At 43.3% G+C, this 19932-nt stretch overlaps 1 protein-coding gene across 3 annotated transcripts; it reads left to right on the top strand.

The window, feature by feature from the left end:
- Positions 1 to 180: 180 nt before the first annotated feature.
- Positions 181 to 19671, top strand: LOC309327418 (uncharacterized protein). 3 transcript variants are annotated; one of them, XM_081836679.1, is made up of 4 exons: positions 181 to 464; positions 8019 to 8114; positions 10788 to 10884; positions 11016 to 11576. In XM_081836679.1, exons 1-4 carry the CDS (start codon positions 446 to 448, stop codon positions 11116 to 11118), a joined length of 315 nt encoding a protein of 104 aa, XP_081692805.1. In that variant the 5' UTR covers positions 181 to 445; the 3' UTR covers positions 11119 to 11576. The 3 variants fall into 3 exon arrangements, 1 of the variants encoding a protein (XP_081692805.1); XR_014150536.1 differs by lacking the exons at positions 10788 to 10884; positions 11016 to 11576 and adding an exon at positions 19463 to 19671; XR_014150537.1 differs by lacking the exons at positions 10788 to 10884; positions 11016 to 11576 and adding an exon at positions 12578 to 12817.
- Positions 19672 to 19932: the final 261 nt, after the last annotated feature.

The raw sequence follows: 19932 nt of genomic DNA, 5'->3' as shown, positions 1-19932 counted from the left end.
CTTCTCTCTCTCTCTCGCTCTCTCTCTCCCTCCCCTCATGCACTTAAAAAAGATTCAACGTGGGATCGCACTCCTGCCCCCGATCCCACCCCCAATTGCACAAGGCCGGCTGGAAAAGTGTTGCTTTTAGGAACGCACAGGGGTGACCTAATTTGGGCCGGCCGATGGAATCCCCCCTTCCCAGCCAGTCAGGAGTGCGGTCGCAAACGATTGATCTCCCGTGACCTTCCAAGATATTACGCCTCTTGCCATTGGACGGGAGCGTCTCTGTGGGCGGCGCCGAGAAGAGGCCGCTGGGCCGCCACGTTTGCAAGGCGGTTCGGGTTTCTCCGGCGGGAGCCAGCAGAGAAAGAGAGCGGGAGGGGACGGGCTGCAACGTGGAAAAGGTCCCGGGGGAAGTTCCCGACTCCGGCGTGGTGTGGCTTTGCTGCTGGCTTTGCGCGAAATGGATATCCTAGACCTATGTATGTTTGCATGGGAGGCAGTGAGTTCAAGAGGACTTGTTGCCCAGTAAACATGTACAAGATCGGTAGTTCAGCAATATTTGGAGAGCTAGAGGCCCCCCATACCTGCTCTAGAGAACCACTGACAGTGCTGGGTTAGAAAGACAATTTGCCTGGCCTGGTATAAAGCCATGTTAAGCCCATGACCTCCCACTGCCTAATCCGCGTTGCTACATTCCTCTTCCCACTTGCTATGGAGTAAGCCCCACGGAGCTCAATGGGACTTACTTCCGAGTAGACTTGTATGGCATTTTACTGCTAATTAACAAAATTAGGCAAAAAGATTGCTGTCCTTCAGTATCCATCCCCAACACATAAGCACTGGTTTGCCAATTGCAAACCAAATGCAAATTGCAAGAAAGCTTCCTTGTTCAGAAATTTGCCTGAGTTTACATGCACACAGGAAGACTGGCTAGACTGAATTAAGCAATGACAGAAGGGTTTTCATAGACGCTTATGCAGCAATGAAGTCACTGTATTGTCTTGTAGATAGTCCCCTTTTGTTCTTTTCTTCTTTAAAACACAGTAAATCACTGGTTTCCAGAGCACTGGCAAATTCTGGGCTCTGAAGAAAGGAAATATACAGTGTGTATTAGTATATGGAAGAGTTATTTTCATAGGAGGTTAGAGTTGGGAGTTACCTTAGAAGTCTTGCACTCCAGGCCCCCCTCCCCAAGTTGGTGCCTTGCAACTATAGAATTTGTGGCAGATGGCTACCTTCTTAAATACTTCCAAGCCAAGGAGAGCTAGCCACTTCCTCAGGGAGTGTTTCACTGCTGGGCAGCTCTCCCCGTTCTTCCTGTCATTTCTCCTAAGGTTTAGGAGTTAGGAAACTTCTCCTAATATACTTCATTGTGGAATATTCCCTTTGTTCACACTGAAAACTTAAAAAAAAGATCTGCAGCAGTTAAGGATGGTTTAAATGTGCTTCTCTGTAGTATGCGAACCAGATGCAGAAAGTTCATGTAGGCCAACCCTCTTTCAATGCAAAAAATTTACAGTATCCTGGTAGATGGGACTTCCAACAGCCACAGCTTAAATTGGGGGGTGGGGTGGGGTGGGGGGAACCTTTGGCCCTTCAGGTGTTGCTGAACTGCAGCTCCCATCATCCCTGGCATTGGCCATGCTTGTCAGGGCTGATGGGAGTTGGAGTTCAGCAGCATCGGGAAGGCCAAATGTTTATCACACCCGGCTTAAAACATCTGAAACAGCCTGTTCCACTGTCAGGTAGTTTGTATCATCTGGAATGTCTTCCTTATGTTTGGTCTCAGTCACTGGATATTCAAGTCCTACCCTCTGAAGTGACAGAAAACAAGTTTGCTCCATCATCTATGTGACAATGGTTCACATATTTGAAGATGGTTGTCACATTGCCTCTTCATTGTCCTCTCCAGCATTCCCAGGTGGAATTTTAATTCCACTTCCATCTAATTGTAGAAGAGCAATGTTTCGGCAGGGCAATCTAGCACTGAAGCAACCATAGTAATTGGTGCTTTTTCAAATACTTTAATGAATATGCTTACGCACAATGTTGGCTGCGAGATATTCATAGCAGTTAAATTGTAAATATTGTTCACCCATGTTCAGTGAAAAAAATCCTTTTCCTAATCTACAGTTCTGCTAAATGACTCATCTGAGTTGCGTGCACACGCAAGTGTTGCGTAAAACATTTCAAAAAATTGGTCTGCAACATAGGCTGCAATTTTGGTGGTGATAGGCTGAAGCAGCCGTCAGAAAATGGAGACGTATATAAACCTTTAATGGGAAACTGGTGTATTTAAGAGTTTATGGGGCAGAAAACAGTGCCGATAAGAGAGTATTGCTTACTTTTTGCAACTTTTCTCCTTCTGTTTCTAACTATATTTATTTCCCAACCTTTTAATATCCTCACTTATTTGCTTCTTCTTTCCTGATGGGTTTAGTGAAAACAAGGCATTTTATGGTTGACACTGAACAATGTTTTGTGTTTTCTGAACCCAGAACTGTTTTCTTACAGGATGGAGATCAGGAAATTATAACCAAGAGTTCAAAAATCTGCTTACAAAATGTGCAGGTGGAGCAAATTCGTAAGACTGCAGAAGCAGATGCATGCAACCACCAGAAACCTAAAACAGAATATTACTCTGCCTAATGGTGGGGCTTGCTTTACTGAGTAACATATTTGCATAACTGCAGAATACATCTTCTGATCACATAGGTCGCAATCAATGATGGAAGAAGCAGCCTGCTTTCTATTACAATACCTCTAACTGATCTACTTCCATGGTATCAGGAACCACATTCTTCTCAGTCTCGTTCTCCCATTTCCCTAATTAAGAACACTGGTTAGAAAGGAAGTGATGCAGGTAGTGCTGGCTGGTCCATTAAAGCAAATGGAGCACTGTCCCAGCCATCTCATTCTTCCCTCAGCCAGCCCCCGCCAGCAGTGAAGCTACCTGCTCCATCACCGGGGGCGGCGTACATCCAGGGCATGGCTGGCATGTGCCCCAGGGGGCATGGCGCGCATCGGGGGGGGTTGCGCGGCAAGCAGCGGGTGTACCGGGATGCGCGCTGAGCGCCCTGGGGGACAGGGGTGGCTGCGATGGCACCCCCCAGATGGCACCTGGGGCAGACCGCCCCCCACCTTCGTCCACCAGTGGCCCCTGCCTACCTCCTTTCTCACTTGCAACTGATCCAGGGAGCAGCACACCCTGTCCCCTTCCTCCTCCTCATTCTCAGTGTTGCCATGTAGAACGCAGCATGGGAGGAGGATGGGGGCAAAAGTAGAATTAGCTGGCTCTGTCCTTGGCTCTGGCTCCACCTACTGTTGGGCTCCCAGCCTTCCGCCCCACCAGTCTCAATGGTCACCAGTCTCCACTGAGAAAGGTGTGAGCCATGAGCAAGCACATGTTGTGTGTTCTCTTTAACAAAAGCTGAGCATTCACAATTCTGTTCGATTTTGAGACTGGAAGGAACATTTCAACCCTTCTAGCCAGACAGCAGGAATTGACAATGGGAGGTCACTATTGCTGCACTTTCACATGCTGACCGGAGTTGCCTGCCTTTCCTTAGTCCACAGATTCTACCATAACAGTTAAGAGTGGCAGTCCAAAAGGAACTGCTCAGAAGTCTATTTATTTGTCCAAGCTACTGAAAGCTACTGTTGTTGATGCTGGTTGTAGTTGAGGCATAATGTTGCAGTTGTGTTTTATTATATGCGCAACATATATTTACACACTGTTTATAATGTATGTTGTGTTGTAAGCCACCCTTTGCTCTGATCTGGAGGAATGGAGAGTATAAAAACTCATAAAAAATAAATAAACCATTAAGAGTGCATGACAATGGTGCAGTCACTATCTAACTTACCTCACAGGGTTCTTGTGAGAATAAAGTGAGAAGTGGGGGAAGAAAGAATGTACAGTGTCTTCAGCTCCTTAGAGTAAAGATGGGATATAATTGAATTGAATAATTAGTGAATTTTCATGAAAATCTGTATTTGGTTCTCAGATTGAATCCTTGGAGAAATTATGAAATTAGAAATAATGGCAACAGTGATGATGATAATTAATAGAGCTTCTATCCCACCCTTTGCCTAGGGTGCCAAAACAGCAAAACAAACATAAAACAGTGGCTTTCAACTAGTGTGCCGTGGCACCCTGGGGTGCCTTGAATGATGGTCAGAGGTGCTGTGGGCAACACTGGCCTCTGTCCCTCTCCTCCCCCATCTCCTCTGATGCCCTCTTGCATCTCTGCCTCCCAAAGGCTTGCACAGCTGTTTGTTGCAGCGGCCCTGGCTACTAGCTCCCCAGGCAAATGGTGCCTCTGGGGCTGGCCAGGGGATGCTTCCCAGGCTCCTGTGGGGCAGTGTGAGGAGGCACTTCTCTTTGGGGCAGGGGGGGGGCATCTCAGAGACCAGGGGTGGCAGCTGTAGCTGCCCAGAGGAGAGGGGAAAGGAGAGGAGGCTGAGGGAACACTCCACAAGGGAGGGTGTTTGGGAAAGGGTGAGAGGCTGCCAGCTCTGCAGGCAAGGGGTGACATGACTGGGCTCCTGAGCCCCACAGGGGTTCTGCAGAAAGAATGTAGTTAGTCAAGGGAGTCATAGACTCAAAAAGATTGAAAACCTCTGACCTAAAACATTAAGCACCTCTAAAAACAGCTACATACAATCACAGCTAATAATTTCAAGGTTGCCAGGACCCGTATCTTTTAACCAACAAATGCCTGGATGAACCAGAATGTTTCTAAATTCTACTCAAATGTTGATGTTCTGAGGGACATACACACATCTCACCACCAAGAAGGCCCTATCACATATCAGTACCAATCAGGAAGCATCCAGTGGCAGCAGCACCAACATGGCCTCCCCTGCTGATCACAAAGTCAAAATGGTTGATATTGGGAGAAGCCCTCTTTTAAGCACTTTGGTCTCAATCTGTTTAGAGCTTTGTATCCCAGGGTGTGCAAAGGTCCATCATGCCCCTTTGCTGACATCTTTTTGCCGCCTCATAGAGACTTGCCTTTCTCCCTCAGGCCTTTGATGGAGTAAGCAGAATCTGTTGTTTTGTTAATGTGCTGCCAAAGCCTCCTATGACTGTTTTGGGAGTGAGGGCTGTGTTCTGAATGTTGCATGGAAATGTTATTGTTTTCTATGAAAATTTATCCATGGTTTTAAATGTAAGTTTTAAGTGTAAGTCACTTGGAGATCTTTTAAGTGTAATAAGTGTAATAAATGCTCACCAGTGCAGCATTTTATAGCAAAATACAGGCCTTGACCAGAATGCAAGTTAGGAGCTCAGGTTTCAGAACCAAGGCTGAAGCTTCTGGAAGGATAAGGACCTGATGGCATATACAGTGGTGCCTCGCAAGACGAAAAGAATCCGTTCCGCGAGTCTCTTCGTCTAGCGGTTTTTTCGTCTTGCGAAGCAAGCCCATTGACGGCTTAGCGGATTAGCACTATTAGCGGTTTAGCGGCTTTTAGCGGCTTGGCGGATAAGCGGCTTAGCAGCTTAGAAAAAAGGGGGGGAGGGGAAAAAACCCGCAGGAACTCACAAGACATTTTCGTCTTGCGAAGCAAGCCCATAGGAAATTTGTTTTGCGAAGCACCTCCAAAACGGAAAACTCTTTCGTCTAGCGAGTTTTCCGTCTTGCGAGGCATTCATCTTGCGGGACACCACTGTATGGGTGTGTAGTTCATTTAGTTTCCACATTACATTGATTGAAACGGAACTGAAGGCAAGTCTTTGTACTTGGTGCTATGTGAGGTTGCCTAGTCTCTACACGACTTTTTGTGTCATTTTCATTGACAAGACGAACAGGGAGGAGCTTGCCAGCCCATCACTAACCTCCCAAAAGTTTAATTGCATGCAACATTTAGCAAAAGAGACATACTTTACCAGAGATCTTTAAAATTACCTCCAGTTGAAGCGTGTCAAAAAGCTGCTAAGTTTGATAAATAAAGATGGATGTAAATGAGTTTTGCTACTTTGCCTCCTTCTTGCCGTTTCTGCCTGGGTGGTTGCTTCCCTCTGCTAGTTTATTTTATGCCATAATGTTCAAGGAAACGTTGCATTTATCACAGACAGCAGACACCTGCAGAGAGAAATGGTTCTGTCATTAATAATAATTGTAAAACCAATCATATGACAAAATCTTTTCCTTGGTCTCAGCCTTTCCCTCATGAAAGCAGACATTAAACCCTCTCCAGGCCCCTCCAACCTACTCAAATGCTCAGACCAAGGGTGAAATTCACAGCACCCAACAAGGAAGGGGGCTTTCAAGATGGGGAGTCAGAAAACGCGGGAGGGAATTGTCTTTGGGACCCATCGAGACCTTGGCTGCACTCAGCTATTTGTGCTTGCAAACTAGAAAACTGAAGAAAGAAGCATAAACCTCTGGTTTTGCTTTAAATTTGATCTGCTGATGACCTGGGCTCCAATCGTAACTCCGCCATTGATTGGGCAAGTCATTTTCTGTCAGCCTCCATTCCCCATTTCGAAACAAATAATAATGACCTATCTCACAGAGTTCTTGCAGGGGCTTTTTTGTCTCCCAATTGTTATTCTAACTAAGGCTCAATTGTCTGCTTCAGTATAATAATTCCTGCCCAGATTCTCGGCCTAGCAACCCTGGATTGGTAGTTTGGGACTGGAAGCCAAGAATACACTAAAGTGTAAATTCCGCACTTGAATTCATTGACTCCCTTATTTTGGGTTTCTACATTTTATTTGAGTGGACATTGCAAGCAAATAATAAACAAGGGGGCGGGGAAGCCCTCTAAAAACACAGCCATAATGTCTATTTTAATGGAGAGACAGTGCTTCTAAGAGACAAGCGCAATTGAAGTAGGCAGCTCAACTGAATTGTGTCTAATGCCACATTCAGAATCTTTGTCCTTCAACTTTCTAAAATTCTAGCTTGACTGTTAGAGATGCAAAACTTTAATTAGACAAAAAAAAGGGCATGCTCATGAGATGAAGCAAATCATCAAAAGGGCTTCCGACAGCAGCATATGAAAAGCCAGAGATTTGTTTCGAGAATGTTCATACAATGCCTTGTACATTTAACTCTTGTTAGCACACATTCAAGTTTGCTAAGTTTTGTATAAGATTGGCGTTTAATTCAGTTAAGCAGATGGTGACGGAAGTCACTGTATTAAATGCCTCCATTTCTGTATCTGCGTACGCACACACAACCTGATAGTTGAATCTGTAAATTATCAGTCAGCAATTTCTAGTTATTGTCTGCCAACCAGACTTGATTAAATCCCATGTAGAGTTAACCAAGGCCACAAAAGCTAAACTTAAAACATATTAGCAAACAACAGAGCTGTGAAGTGAGACGAAGATTATGATGATATACTGAGTAATTGGATACCTATAGTACACTTTTGTAAATGTCAGTGAACTAGACCGTCTAATGCCTTACCACTGAGGTAGTGTTAGTGGTCACATTAAGCACAGGTTTTCTGAAAATATAAGTGCCAAATTACTTTTTAGTTTGCAAAATGGAATTGTATATGAAATAAACATTACACTGAGGCCGATTTGTGACAGAAAACTCTTTATGTCAAACACAGTTAGCTTAGCAGTGTTGATGGGCCTTCTTTAAGGTCCTAAGATTTCATGCGCCAACCATAAATAATTATTTAACAACTAATAGGGCAAGGCCAGGAATATAATAGCTTTTATGTTGAAATTAACATCAAGTGATCTGTAGACATCTGCTCGGCAAGCCAAATGTAGTCTTCATGTTGCATGTTTTGCCTCACTGCCTCAAAATAACAAGCAGCCTTTCTATTTGGAGGGGCACTTTTCCTTGTTAAAAATAAAGTGGGGGTCGGGGGAGGAAGCCTACTGAAAGAAAATTGCTTACACTTTAAGGATTGAGAGTGTGGTGAGCATTAAACAGCCCTGCAAATTTAAATAATGTGAAATGTAAAAAGTTCAGCTTTGCAGATGCTTTTCTTTCCTGATGTATGTACAGAGCTATTTCAAGAACAATAAGGAGATTTTGCTTGTCATTTTTCTCGCGCAGGTGAGGATGTTCAACAATGCAGTCGAAGGGTAGGACAGTGTAAATCTACCTCAGTGAATTTAGGTCTCCCCTCCCTCAAGAAGGTCAAAGATGTTGGTAAGTAAGAGAAAAGCCTTGAATCCGAAATATGAAATGGTTATCTTTTTTCAGAGGACCCGTTCCCCTTTCCTTAAACTGGAAAGTCCTTAATATTTGTGAGCAGTAAGACATGTTTCATTTTATTTAAAAGTAGCTACCTTTGCGGGGGTGGGGGAGCAGTTTTCATTGGGGTAGTGGCACTGGGGAAAGGATTGTTTCGCCTTTTCCCTTTGTGCAATTTCTCTGATCTAACTTATCTCTGTAGGTGTCCACAGCAATAATAATAATAATAAATAAATAAAATCAGGCACAGAAGCTGATAGCAGCCTCAGGAGGAGGGATTTGGATCAGAGAAGCAGTTCTGTGGAGAATAGTTAAACATCCCCCCTCTCGTTGTTGTTACTTTATTAAAATGGAGCACTGCCCCAGCCACCTCAGTCTGCCTTCAGCCAGCCCCCACCTGCCTCCTTTCTCACTTGCAACTGGTCCAGGGAGTGGCACAGCCTGTCCTCTTCCTCCTCTTTCTCCTCCTCAGTCTCAGTGTTACACCCTGCCTTCCATTTTAATTCTCCTTCCACTTTCATTTCATGTAGTCCTGCATTTTGGAGTTGAAGGTTTGAAAGGTGTATTATCAGAAGCATCCATCACCCACCACTTAGGACCTTTCTGCCAGGTAAGAACAACAACATACCTGCTTTGTCTCACAGCGCTCATCCACACCTCCGTTTGCCCTGCCTCTTTCCCCCAGGGAAACCCACAGTTTACCGCTGAAATTGGACCAAACAGCAATCAGGTTTTCGGGGGGGGGGGATTTCCTCTAATTCAGCAGTAAATAGCACATTTTCCGGGGGAAAGCTGTGGGGCAAATGCAAAACCACTCAAAGCCATTCCTAGAAAGCACAGGACAAGGCAGCCGTGGCAGGTATGGCAGCAGTGGCCGTGGCAGGGCAGCACTTCCCATTTCAACGTGAGCGATGAAACAGGACACAGAACAAGAAGAAGATACGTTTAATGAAGATTGGAAAGTGTTTATTGACTATATGGGTGAAAATTGTGTGCATTTGAAAACGTTGGCAGCATTAAGATAAATTCCACAGTGTAAATAAGTTTTGATGGATGTAATAATGGAATACTGAATGGTTTAGTTCATGAAAAATATGCAGGGATTTATGTGATGTAAAATGAAACATGAAAAGAGAAGAAGGGAAGTCATTGATATTTTAAGGTTATTTAAAAGAATATTCTAAAATGTAAAATAGAAAAACTTAATAATTAGAGAGAGAGAGAGAATATGTTTTATATATATATATATATATATATATATATGCCAATTTTCCCCATTTCTAGTTTTCAAAACTGGGCAGGGGTTTAAGACTCAATGTCAGCATGCAGTTCATGCTTTTCATAATTGTATTACATTCATACTTCAAGTTGCGTTTGCTTCAGGTTACGAACGTGGCAAACTTGGAAGTGTTTACTTCCGGGTTTGCCACTTGGCGCATGTACAGGAGCACTCTATCATGTCACTCGCACGTGCAGAAGTGGTGCTCTACTTACGGACTTTTTGGGGTGCAAATGGCACCCCGGAACGGATTGCGTCCGTAAGTAGAGGTACCACTGTGTCTTATTTTCACTCTGAGGAAAATAGAAAATAAAAAATACAACCATACAGCTGGAGAAACCAAAACTACCAGCTAGTAGCCTACCTACTACCCCAAGACAAGTGCACCCATTCCCAGCTCCCAGCCTAGAGATCAGTGCAAAGATTCCAGACTGCATATGCGCATTTTTTGTTGGCGTCCATCTGTCTCAAGAGACAATGGAGTAAGCCTCCAGGGGTGAAGTCAGAGTGCTGCATTGGCAGTACCAAAGTCATCTCCTTGGGATGCAAGCCTGGACACTGTGTTTGGAGATCCTGGGCTGTCCACACAAGAAGATCCTCCTCTCGGCCTCACTGATGTGGTCCAAAGGAAAGCAGTGGAATACATTTGGCACTAGCTTGGCTGCAGGAGTTGCTGGAAGGAGGTGTAGAAGGCACCGTCCAACCATCTTAGGGACTCCACTCCAGATTTGTTTACTCCTTAGCCTTTTCTTCTCCTGAAGATGTCCCACAAGACAGCGGGTAGTATGTTGCAAAGTATGTGCACATAGATACTTTGTTAAATGTGCAAAACTAAAACAGGGCCCTACGACAGATAATACTGGTGATCATAAATTCATGGCAGAAGTCAGAGCGAGCAAATCGCGGGAAGGGAAAATATGTATAAGCAACATGACAGAGAAGAGATTGAAAGAGAGAGACAAGTACTGTTTCAATGTCCAAAAAATGAGGAAGTGCAAGAAAAAAACATTAGATCATAAGAGATTTATCATCAAAAGCAGCAAGACAAAATCATACTTGACACTGGAGAGCCCTGACAGGCATCAGAAAAAGTGCTACTGGAAAATCCACCAATGGGCCAGGATTGGAGTTTTAAAAAAACGACAAGAGAAAAAGTGGGATGGGATGGGATGGATGGAGGCTGGAGGAGTAATAACAGTATGGGGACATTTCCAGACAGAGTGAGTAATATACAAGAAAAATGAAACACTCCTTTGGATCTGTACCTTTCCTTTTACTTTTGTAATCCTTACTTCATAAAGTAAAGTAATCACTGGCTGAGATTCATTCAGCATTTCTGTTTTCAACAGAGACAGGGCAGATGCTCTGGAGCTGCCTTCACCAACTTTGTGTCCTCAAGATGTTTTGGACTACAGTCCCCATCAGATACAGCCAGCAGGACCATCTGTAAGTCACAGGTTAGCAAAGGCTGGAGTCTCACAAACAGGGCAACATGCAGATAGCTTACCACTGATTATCCTTCCTTCTGTTTTCCTTGAACTTGCGTAATGGACTTTCTCCCCTTTATCCCTCCTTAGGACATCTCTTCCCTCCTTGCTGTTCTGCCCTCCAACAACTGCACTGCCTTCCACTTTCTACCTTTCAAAAATCATGTTTTTATCCTCTTTCGTCAGCTTGTGAACAGACTGACCTTGGATTGGTGTGGGTTTGTATTTGTCATGATCGGATAATTCCCGCCACCTAAACCTGATTTCTTAGATTTAATTTTATGTGCCATGTCCTGAGCTTAAGAACCATGATCTGTTTTTGCTGAAAGCGCACCTTGCAGTGTTTAACACAAAGTTCTTAGCACTGGTGGAAAGGCGCAAGCCAGACCTGTGAGAAGAGGGCAAAGAGCAACCCATGAAGATCCTTCAGAACCATACACCATGCTAAGTACCAATAGGAAGGTACGCTCATTGGAAAGATGGATTGAGAAGCAAGAACTGTGTGCATTGAGAATCTTTAAAAAGTAGCAGCAGTGATGAAGGCCGTAGGGAGACAGCTGGAAAGTATGAAGGAATGGAGAATTTGAAGAAGGAGGGAGAACAAACAGCAGTCATAGGTATCAAAGGACTGTGGGGGGGGGGAGGAGTCGGTAGCAGCAGAGGCCTGCTGCTGTGGCGGGAAGGTAAACGGCGTTTCCGTGCACTGCTCTGGTTCGCCAGAAGCGGCTTAGTCATGCTGGCCACATGACCCGGAAGCTGTACGCTGTCTCCCTCGGTCAATAAAGAGAGATGAGTGCCACAACCCCAGAGTTGGCCACGACTGGACCCTTTACCTTTACCTTTAGCATGGCTGCATCTTCATAAGTAAGAATATATCTATGTGATTTCTTGGGCTCATAATCCTCTAGCACAGTGGTGGCCAAACTTGGCCCTCCAGCTGTTTTGGGACTACAATTCTCATCATCCCTGGCCACTAGTCCTGTTAGCTAGGGGTGAAGGGAGTTGTAGTCCAAAAATAGCTGGAGGGCCAAGTTTGGCCACTACTGCTCTAGCATGTAGGCTGCCAACCACACTGCATATTGAAAGCAAATTTCAGCATTTTTTAAAAAATGAAATATTCTCATTTTTCTGTTTTTCCCCAGAAAAAGGGGAAGACACCATAATAAGCAGAAGCACTGGATTGCTCTGCCTCATTTCCATATTTGAGCTTGCCAATCCTTTCGGGTCTCTTTGACTGACATTCTCCTAAATCCATATAAAAGTAACTAAAGAGATGCCAAACACCTAAATATCATGGCACAGCAATAAGACACAGATGGGTCTTCTTTGAATATATGAAGCACAATTCTGTGTAGAGCTACGCAGCTGTAATGTGGCTTACTTCCAGATAAGGGTGCATAGGGTGGTAGCCTAAACCACTCTTATTTAAATATATGCTATACTCTGACCTTTAAGAGATTTTTGCCTTAATTTTAGCATTTTGGACCTGTATCCTCTTTTTAAAAAGAAACATTTACCTGGAGGCTAAAATTACTATACATAAATACAAATTGCAAAGGCCAGTTATTCTCAACTATTGACAACTGCTGCAGCTCCACCTGCTGGAGGAAATGTAAAAGAACAACTTCTACTGTTCGTTTTGGATGTTTTAGGGAGCAAAAGATACTATCAAGCAATCACTTTTTATGAAGTTATTCCTTCAAGGTTTTTCAGTCTCTCCCTTCTGCATAAACATGGTAAGTCCCTTGACTATATTTAATATAAAAAACTAATTATTTGGAGGTGGAAACATATCTGATATATATACACACTCCTATAACATCTTCAAGTGTGTAATTAACAAGCTATATTTGCAATTGTGTCAATTCACTTGAATGCATTGTACAAATCGGAACAAATTAAAACATTTTTTGTGTCTGGAGAGAGCGCTTCTAACTATGTGTTCCTCAAGGGCCCAACTGCACTTCATGAAAATATGTGGAACCAAACACCACCCCCTGTAGAAAACCCCCAAACAGTTTCCTCAACTGCATTATAACTCTAGTTACCCTAGTTACATCCAGCTTGTGTCCTCAGAAAGCAGTGTAAAATCCCATTTACATCAAAGGGAGCATCCATCCTTTTCAGTGGGTTCAGATGAGTGCTACAGATCTGTAACCACATTATCTACACACCTGGAATCCATAGGTACATCTGTATTCCTATTAGCAGAACATATAAATGCCTCTTTCTGTGTACAGATCTCCCTTGTTGCATCAGGTTAATCTGCAATAAGAAAAATTTCAAAAATGTCTGTGTGCATGATCTTTCACTGCATGGTTAGCTAGGAAGCTGAGGCATTAGTTTAAAAGCCAGCTGAGCCCAGAACATGCTGGTGACCTCAATGCCTAATACATAAAAGAGCAAGAATATTTATTAACTTTGTAGGGTTTTCTGATGACAATAGCAATGAATAAAGATTATGAAGTAATTTCAGCATATGCAGTTCAAGCTACATGCTATTCAAGAAAACTTGTATTGATCCGAAACCAATAACAGGAACAAAAGCCCACTGATTACAACTTCATTCCATACGTGTGTTATTAGGTCATATGATCAGGATTTTGCTGCCAGACACTTTAAATCAGGCCTGATTAGAGCATAATGCATACCCTTACACTAGATTTGGGGCTGGACAGACTACACAGCAGCAACAGACTTTAGCATGATTATTCTCTCTGCCTTTGTGTCTGCTGGGAACAAGACAGAGCTGATGTTTGTGAGGGCCATTAAGTAACGCAGGAGGAAAATGGTTGGGCAGCTCTGTATCATCTGCCAAGCAGAAGTACCAAGTTAGCCGTGGCAATGCAGGCATTTGTTTAAAGCACATCATTTGGCTCAGGCTACCACAGCATTAAATACAAGCACTTGCAATGTTAACAGGTTTGTACATCATCAAAGAATATTATGTATAAGGGTTAATTGGAACACCTCTTGGTTGGGTCAAAGATTCCAGCACTGCAAGGAATTGGCCAACTCTACAATTCTGTGATTCTGCAATGGTAACATGCACACCAGCTGTCCACTGTATATGGTGCAGTTTCTTGAAGTGTGTGGATCCTTTCCATGTGTGGATCCTTATGCAGCAAAAATATCGCCATCTGTGCACAAGAGGGAGGTATCAGGACTTTTGAGGAAACACCAAGGTTTGCAGAATTATAAACATGTTTAGGAAAAAAGCCAGGGGGATCCCAAGATTAGCCTAAGTAGGGCAGAGTAATGGCACACAGCCAGCCGCACACAATGACAGGGGACAGAGGCTGGGCACCTGCAGCAAAAAAAATTGTTGGGCGGGCAGGTGGTGGTGGCCGCGCACGGCAGGAAGTGGAGGATGGGCCCCCACAGCAAAAAGGTTGTGGGTGCCCAGGGTCCCCTAGAGTTGGCACCCTTGTTGGCAGGTATGATGTCCTTGTGGGGTGCTGAACAAAATCCTGAAAATTTATTCCCATTAAGATTTAAAATGTAATAGGCGACAGAAGACATGGTGGGTCTCCCATCAACAATAATGTTTTCCAAAAAAACAAATCCAAAAGCGAATAAACTAATTCTGAATTAACTAAACACCAATTACAGTGGTACCTCAGGTTAAGAACTTAATTCATTCCAGAGGTCCGTTCTTAACCTGAAACTGTTCTTAACCTGAGGTACCACTTTAGCTAATGGGGCCTCCCACTGCTGCTGCATTGCCGCCGCACAATTTCTTTCTCATCCTAAAGCAAAGTTCTTAACCCAAGGTACTATTTCTGGGTTAGCAGAGTCTGTAACCTGAAGCATCTGTAACCTGAAGCGTCTGTAACCCGAGGTACCACTTTACAGCTTTATGAAAGAGACTATAAAAATAAACAGGGAGGGGAGAGCCCACCCTGGGGCACATTCATAGCCTAGCTTAACAAAATAAAAGAAATGGGGAAAGAGAATAATCCAGGATTTCTAATATACCATATACTGTAATCAATAATCCAAGAAGCACAGGGTATAGCAACATACGGTATAGAAACAAAATTATATGTATGTAATTTGATACATGATAGAAAATTAATTTATCCTGAAGATTATAGCATCAAGAGGTCCCAGTAAGCCCGGTATTTCACTGCTTTAACCCTTATTTTTGTGCAAAATGTTTGACTGGTTCCCCAACATCTCCACCAGGGAACTGCTTACTGTGAATTGGTATGTTTAGTGCATGAACACCTCTTAAAGAGAATAAATGAGCCCTGACAGTGGTGTCTGGAGCAAGTTCCACTTGCCAGCACTCCAACTGCTCTTCTTTGCTCAAAACAACAGCAACAAAAAGGCATCAACAACATTGTAATCGTCCTCCTTTAAGAGCCTCTCATCAAGCCTTGCCTCAAGATTTCTTACACTATTTACATTATTCATGAAGGCCTCCATTTAATCAGAATGCTTCAAACTTTTAAAAGTTTCTATATTTGAATATCTGTCTCTTGGCGTATGCGCTCATTCAACAATGGAACTTTGGCTTGCTTGCTTTTCCGTGATATAAATCACCCTTTATTCACACAGAGACATGCTATTCTTTCTCCCTTTTTAGCATTTAGAATATGTACGATGACTCCAAACAAATGCAAGCTGCAGAAGTCATTGGGTTGTGTGTGTGTCTTTTAAAGCAATAAAGCAGCAATGTAAAAGCTCCCCTGCACTCCCTCATTCAAAACACGGACTTCATATAAAAGAGCCTTGAACAGAAGCTAGAATAATAAGTTAAGAATCATTTGCTCTCTGGGAGTACTTTTTCATCCCAGAGTTTGTCTTCCAGTGCTTTTATGATCTAAAATGTACTTTGCTAAATGATAAAGAACTGAGATGGGAAGATGTGTGTGTGTGTCTGTTCCAGAGGCCAAATGGCTATAGAAAAATGTCCCTTTACATTGCCAGGAACCACTATTAATGCATGGGCAGCATCACTTAGCTCAGTATCAAAAAGCATGGGAAGAGGGAGAGGGAGGGATAGCTTCTGGGGAAGATTCTAGTCCTCAACAGAAAAGGGGAAGGAGGCAACACTTTCCTCATTGTTATTTTCAGCAGGTTGACTCTTAATTGCTGGGTATTTCTGAGCTTGGAGGGGAATTCTCCAAATAAGTCCAATATTCTTCTGTGAATTCTCCGCCTGAAAAGAGTGAGTCCAGTCTAAATCAAGATATGTAGAGTTCAGCAATGACCCCATCCCCTCCAAGTGTCCTGATTTTCCAAGGACAGTCCCAGAATTATGAAAGCCATCCTGGCCTCTGATTTGATCCTGGAATGTCCCTATTTGCCCTGCTAGTGCTGCTGCCACTGAGCTCAGGGAGGAGGACGAGCCGGCACTTGTCCCGAGTGACAGCGGCAAGGAAGCGTCCCGTTGTGTCTCCAAGGCTTTTCGAGGGCCACTGCTGCCACCTTTCTCTCTTGGGCAGCTCACAGTGGCTGCTGGAGAGCAGGCAAGGAAGAGGAGAAGCTGCCACCGCTGAGGCCCAGCCTCGTGTGGTGCACCTCCTCTGAGGGGCAGGCAGAGGACAGGGATACCCTGGGCGGGAAGAAAGGGGAAGCTGAGCACAGCACAAGGAGTCCTTATTTTTTAAAAATCTTTCCCTTTCTAAAATTTATTTATTGGTGCGTGTTTATCTTTTTGTAAATCTAGCAAAGAATAAAAGCCGGGATTGATTTCTGTGATCGTGGGGTGTCCCACTTAAAACGGGACAGTTGGGGGGTATGAGCTTAGTACAGTGGTACTTCGGGTTAAGAACTTAATTCGTTCCGGAGGTCCGTTCTTAACCTGAAACTGTTCTTAACCTGAAGCACCACTTTAGCTAATGGGGCCTCCTGCTGCCGCCGCTGCGCTATTTCTGTTCTCATTCTGAAGCAAAGTTCTTAACCCGAGGTACTATTTCTGAGTTAGTGGAGTCTGTAACCTGAAGTGTATGTAACCTGAAGAGTATGTAACCCGAGGTACCACTGTATGGCACAAGCCCTGAAAAAAGGGTGTTCCATAGGCGGGGAGGGGGGCTTGATGTTTAAGCTGTCAAAAAGGATGATGTGACTGAAACACTATTTTAAAGGCTTGTTTTCCTTCTGTCAGACTTAGGCTGACTCAGCCAGTGGTAGCCACACTGCTGAATAGAGTTTGGCTCTAGTGTAACTTTCTACTTCCTTAACATACACCTTGTTTTACACTAGGTCCTTGTGTATAGGGTTGGTCCCTTAAATATTAGATGTATGCTAATAATCTTCAGCATTATTCTCCTGAACTAAAAACAAGGAAGCTCCTCATCAGCCTTCTATCCAGAAATGTTCATATGTATTTCTGTTTTCTTTTTAAATACTGAACATAAACAGTAAAAAAAAAAGAGGGGAGAAAAAAAGAAAACTCTGCCTGGAGGAAATGTCCTTGGCGTTTGGAATATGACTTGGTAATTTATTCAAATAAAGGCGTGTAGTCATTTTGAATTAGCACATTGTAGAACCTCCTGATAAAATAAAGTCAGTTTAAATTTTAAACAACCTTTAATATTTGCAGAAGTAAATATCCTTTAATTTATCAGCAATTTAGAAGTAATGGGAATTGTCAGAAATTTTAATTCCTCACAATTTAGTTCACTCACAGTGCTTGTCAAACAGTCAAGTGATAGGACGTAAAAGTACTGCTAATTGTTTCAGCACAAGACAGTCCTTCAAAGGTATGGAAGGGAATGTGCAGACACTAATGAAATTTTATTATCAGAACATAGAATTAGAATTGTGGGAAGAGACAATGGTGTCAGGGACTTGCCGTTAGAATGTTAAGTTCTTGAAGTCTCCAAAACCGCTTCTGGAAGACGTTAAATAACTGGGACTACAGACTTCAGAATAATCTCGCATGACAATTGACTTGTCACAGTTTATCAAAAGAACAAACCAGAACAAGGCTTGCTATATTTTTCAGGCTATTAACCTGAATGTCGTACAATGTGGTCAGCAACCCATGAGTTGCTCATGTGATAGGCATGTATTTTTGTACATTATGCACATGGAAAAGCTCAGGAGTGTAACACAGTCTGCCAATCTGTAAACACACACTCCTGTAACACATTACCAAACCTCAGCTGTCTATTCAAATTGGATTCATTTATGAAAAGCAGGCATAATTCATTCTCTCTCTCTCTCTCTCTCTCTCTTGATGGAGCCTTTGAAATTCTTACCTGGATCCTAAGTAGCCATCTGCAAATGGAAAGACTCCTGTTGCTCATGGAGATGACCAAGACCCATGAAAGGATCTCAGCAGAAGTGGGAAGGCCATTTTAGTTTATTACTCCTTAACTTCGCATCTCACTATGCTACCCGTTGTGCTGCTCCAAAGGGCCACCCCAACCCTCCAGAGCAGATTTAGAAGGGGCAAAAGGGTCTGCAGAGGAAAAAGGGGATCAGTGAAAATCACCTCTCCCTTCTGCTGGTGGGAGCATCCTTCAATTTTTGCTTTGAAAATAATGACACAGGCCATGTTCGTATTCTCTGCAGTGAAATTGGAAAGGTTTATTGCCATACACCCATTCCATACATTCAGTCACAGAAGACAAGGTATTATTTTATCGATGGATCGATCTAAACAGCTTTCCACACATGTCGCAAGGCAATGTGCAAAATATAGAGAAGTATTTTTTTAAGCTACATTCATTCATGAGCAACTTATAGAGGCTGTGTGCCAGTGGTTGAGCAGGATCAGAGGAATAAAGTAGGTGGGGCCAGGTGGAAAAAAAGGACAGAGCAACTCATGTGACTTACCTTTGTACATACAGTAGGCTACATCCCAGCTACTAAAAATTCAAAGGACACACTCTCTCTCTCTCTCTCTCTCTCTCTCTCTCTCTCTCTCTCACACACACACACACACACACACACATCTCTGTATCCTCTGTCCAGGCAAACAATAGGTGTTATTGTAGTTCAAGAACACATTTTAGCTCAGGTAAAGGGTGTGGCACAGGGAGGGGTGACCTCAGAGTCCTGGGGCTAGCTAAACAAAATGAGGTTTGATACCATTGGTTTCTGGGCCTGAGGTTTGTAATCCCTGCTATAAGATTAGGTTAAAGGGAAACTGTTGCCATACATTTACAAGTTCTGAAAGTCATGTGGGTTCTCCAAGTGATACTGGAAGAGATACATTTTTTATTCTCTTCGGCATGAATTATTTCCCCCTCCTCTCCCCTCTTTTAAAAATGTGTTTGGATCTTAGGAATGGAAAGAGCTTCTAATTAAGGAAGAAGCGTTATACCCACAGGATGGGTCCTTCCATGAATAGAAGTTTCTTCCATTCACAAAACAAAAGGTTAGGCTCCAATCCATGGTTTTAAAGTGGTTTTACTTTATTTACTGTATCATTTTGGATTGTTGGGAGTGGGGCTTGTTAATTTGTAGTTTCAAAGCACAAAGTTCCACGCTTGAATTCCATCTTGGATGGCCTCTCTTTCCTGACTCCTAAAGGCTGCAACTATGAATTATCTTCCCCCAACTGATCTTAATTTCAGAGATATGCTCTCTACTCTGAGCATGAGCACTCCTGGGAAGAAATAATCAAAGCCCTCTCAACTCCTGGAGTGGAACTAAGCACATCTCTATACCATTGAAATTCAAGGCCTTCTCAAACAGTTCTGTGACAACTATACTTACCTGAATCAATCAGCACATGATGCTCATGGCCAGATGCAGATGAAGACCAGAACAAAGAAGGCTTTGTTCTCTGCATTCAGTTGTATGTAGGTAACTATATTGAAATTGCATTGTGCAAAACTATATTAAAATTGTGCCTGAGAAATTGTTAGCTTCTTTCTGTTCCACAAAGGCTGAGCACTTTGGCAATCCCTGGGTCTGCAAGATATTCTGTGGAGGTGATCTCTGTCAGATGAGATTCCAGCTGGGGGTTCTAGGCAAAAGTTCGGATTCTGTCCAGGCAAGCAAAGCGTGTCAACGTTCAGTTTCCAGTAAGTCACAAAAAGAC

Source organism: Podarcis erhardii (assembly GCF_964252035.2).
Source record: "Podarcis erhardii genome assembly, chromosome: 1".
Classification (NCBI taxonomy): Eukaryota; Metazoa; Chordata; class Lepidosauria; order Squamata; family Lacertidae; genus Podarcis; species Podarcis erhardii.
The sequence above is the reverse complement of the archived record's forward strand: the minus strand, read 5'-3'. Positions and strand labels throughout refer to the sequence as shown.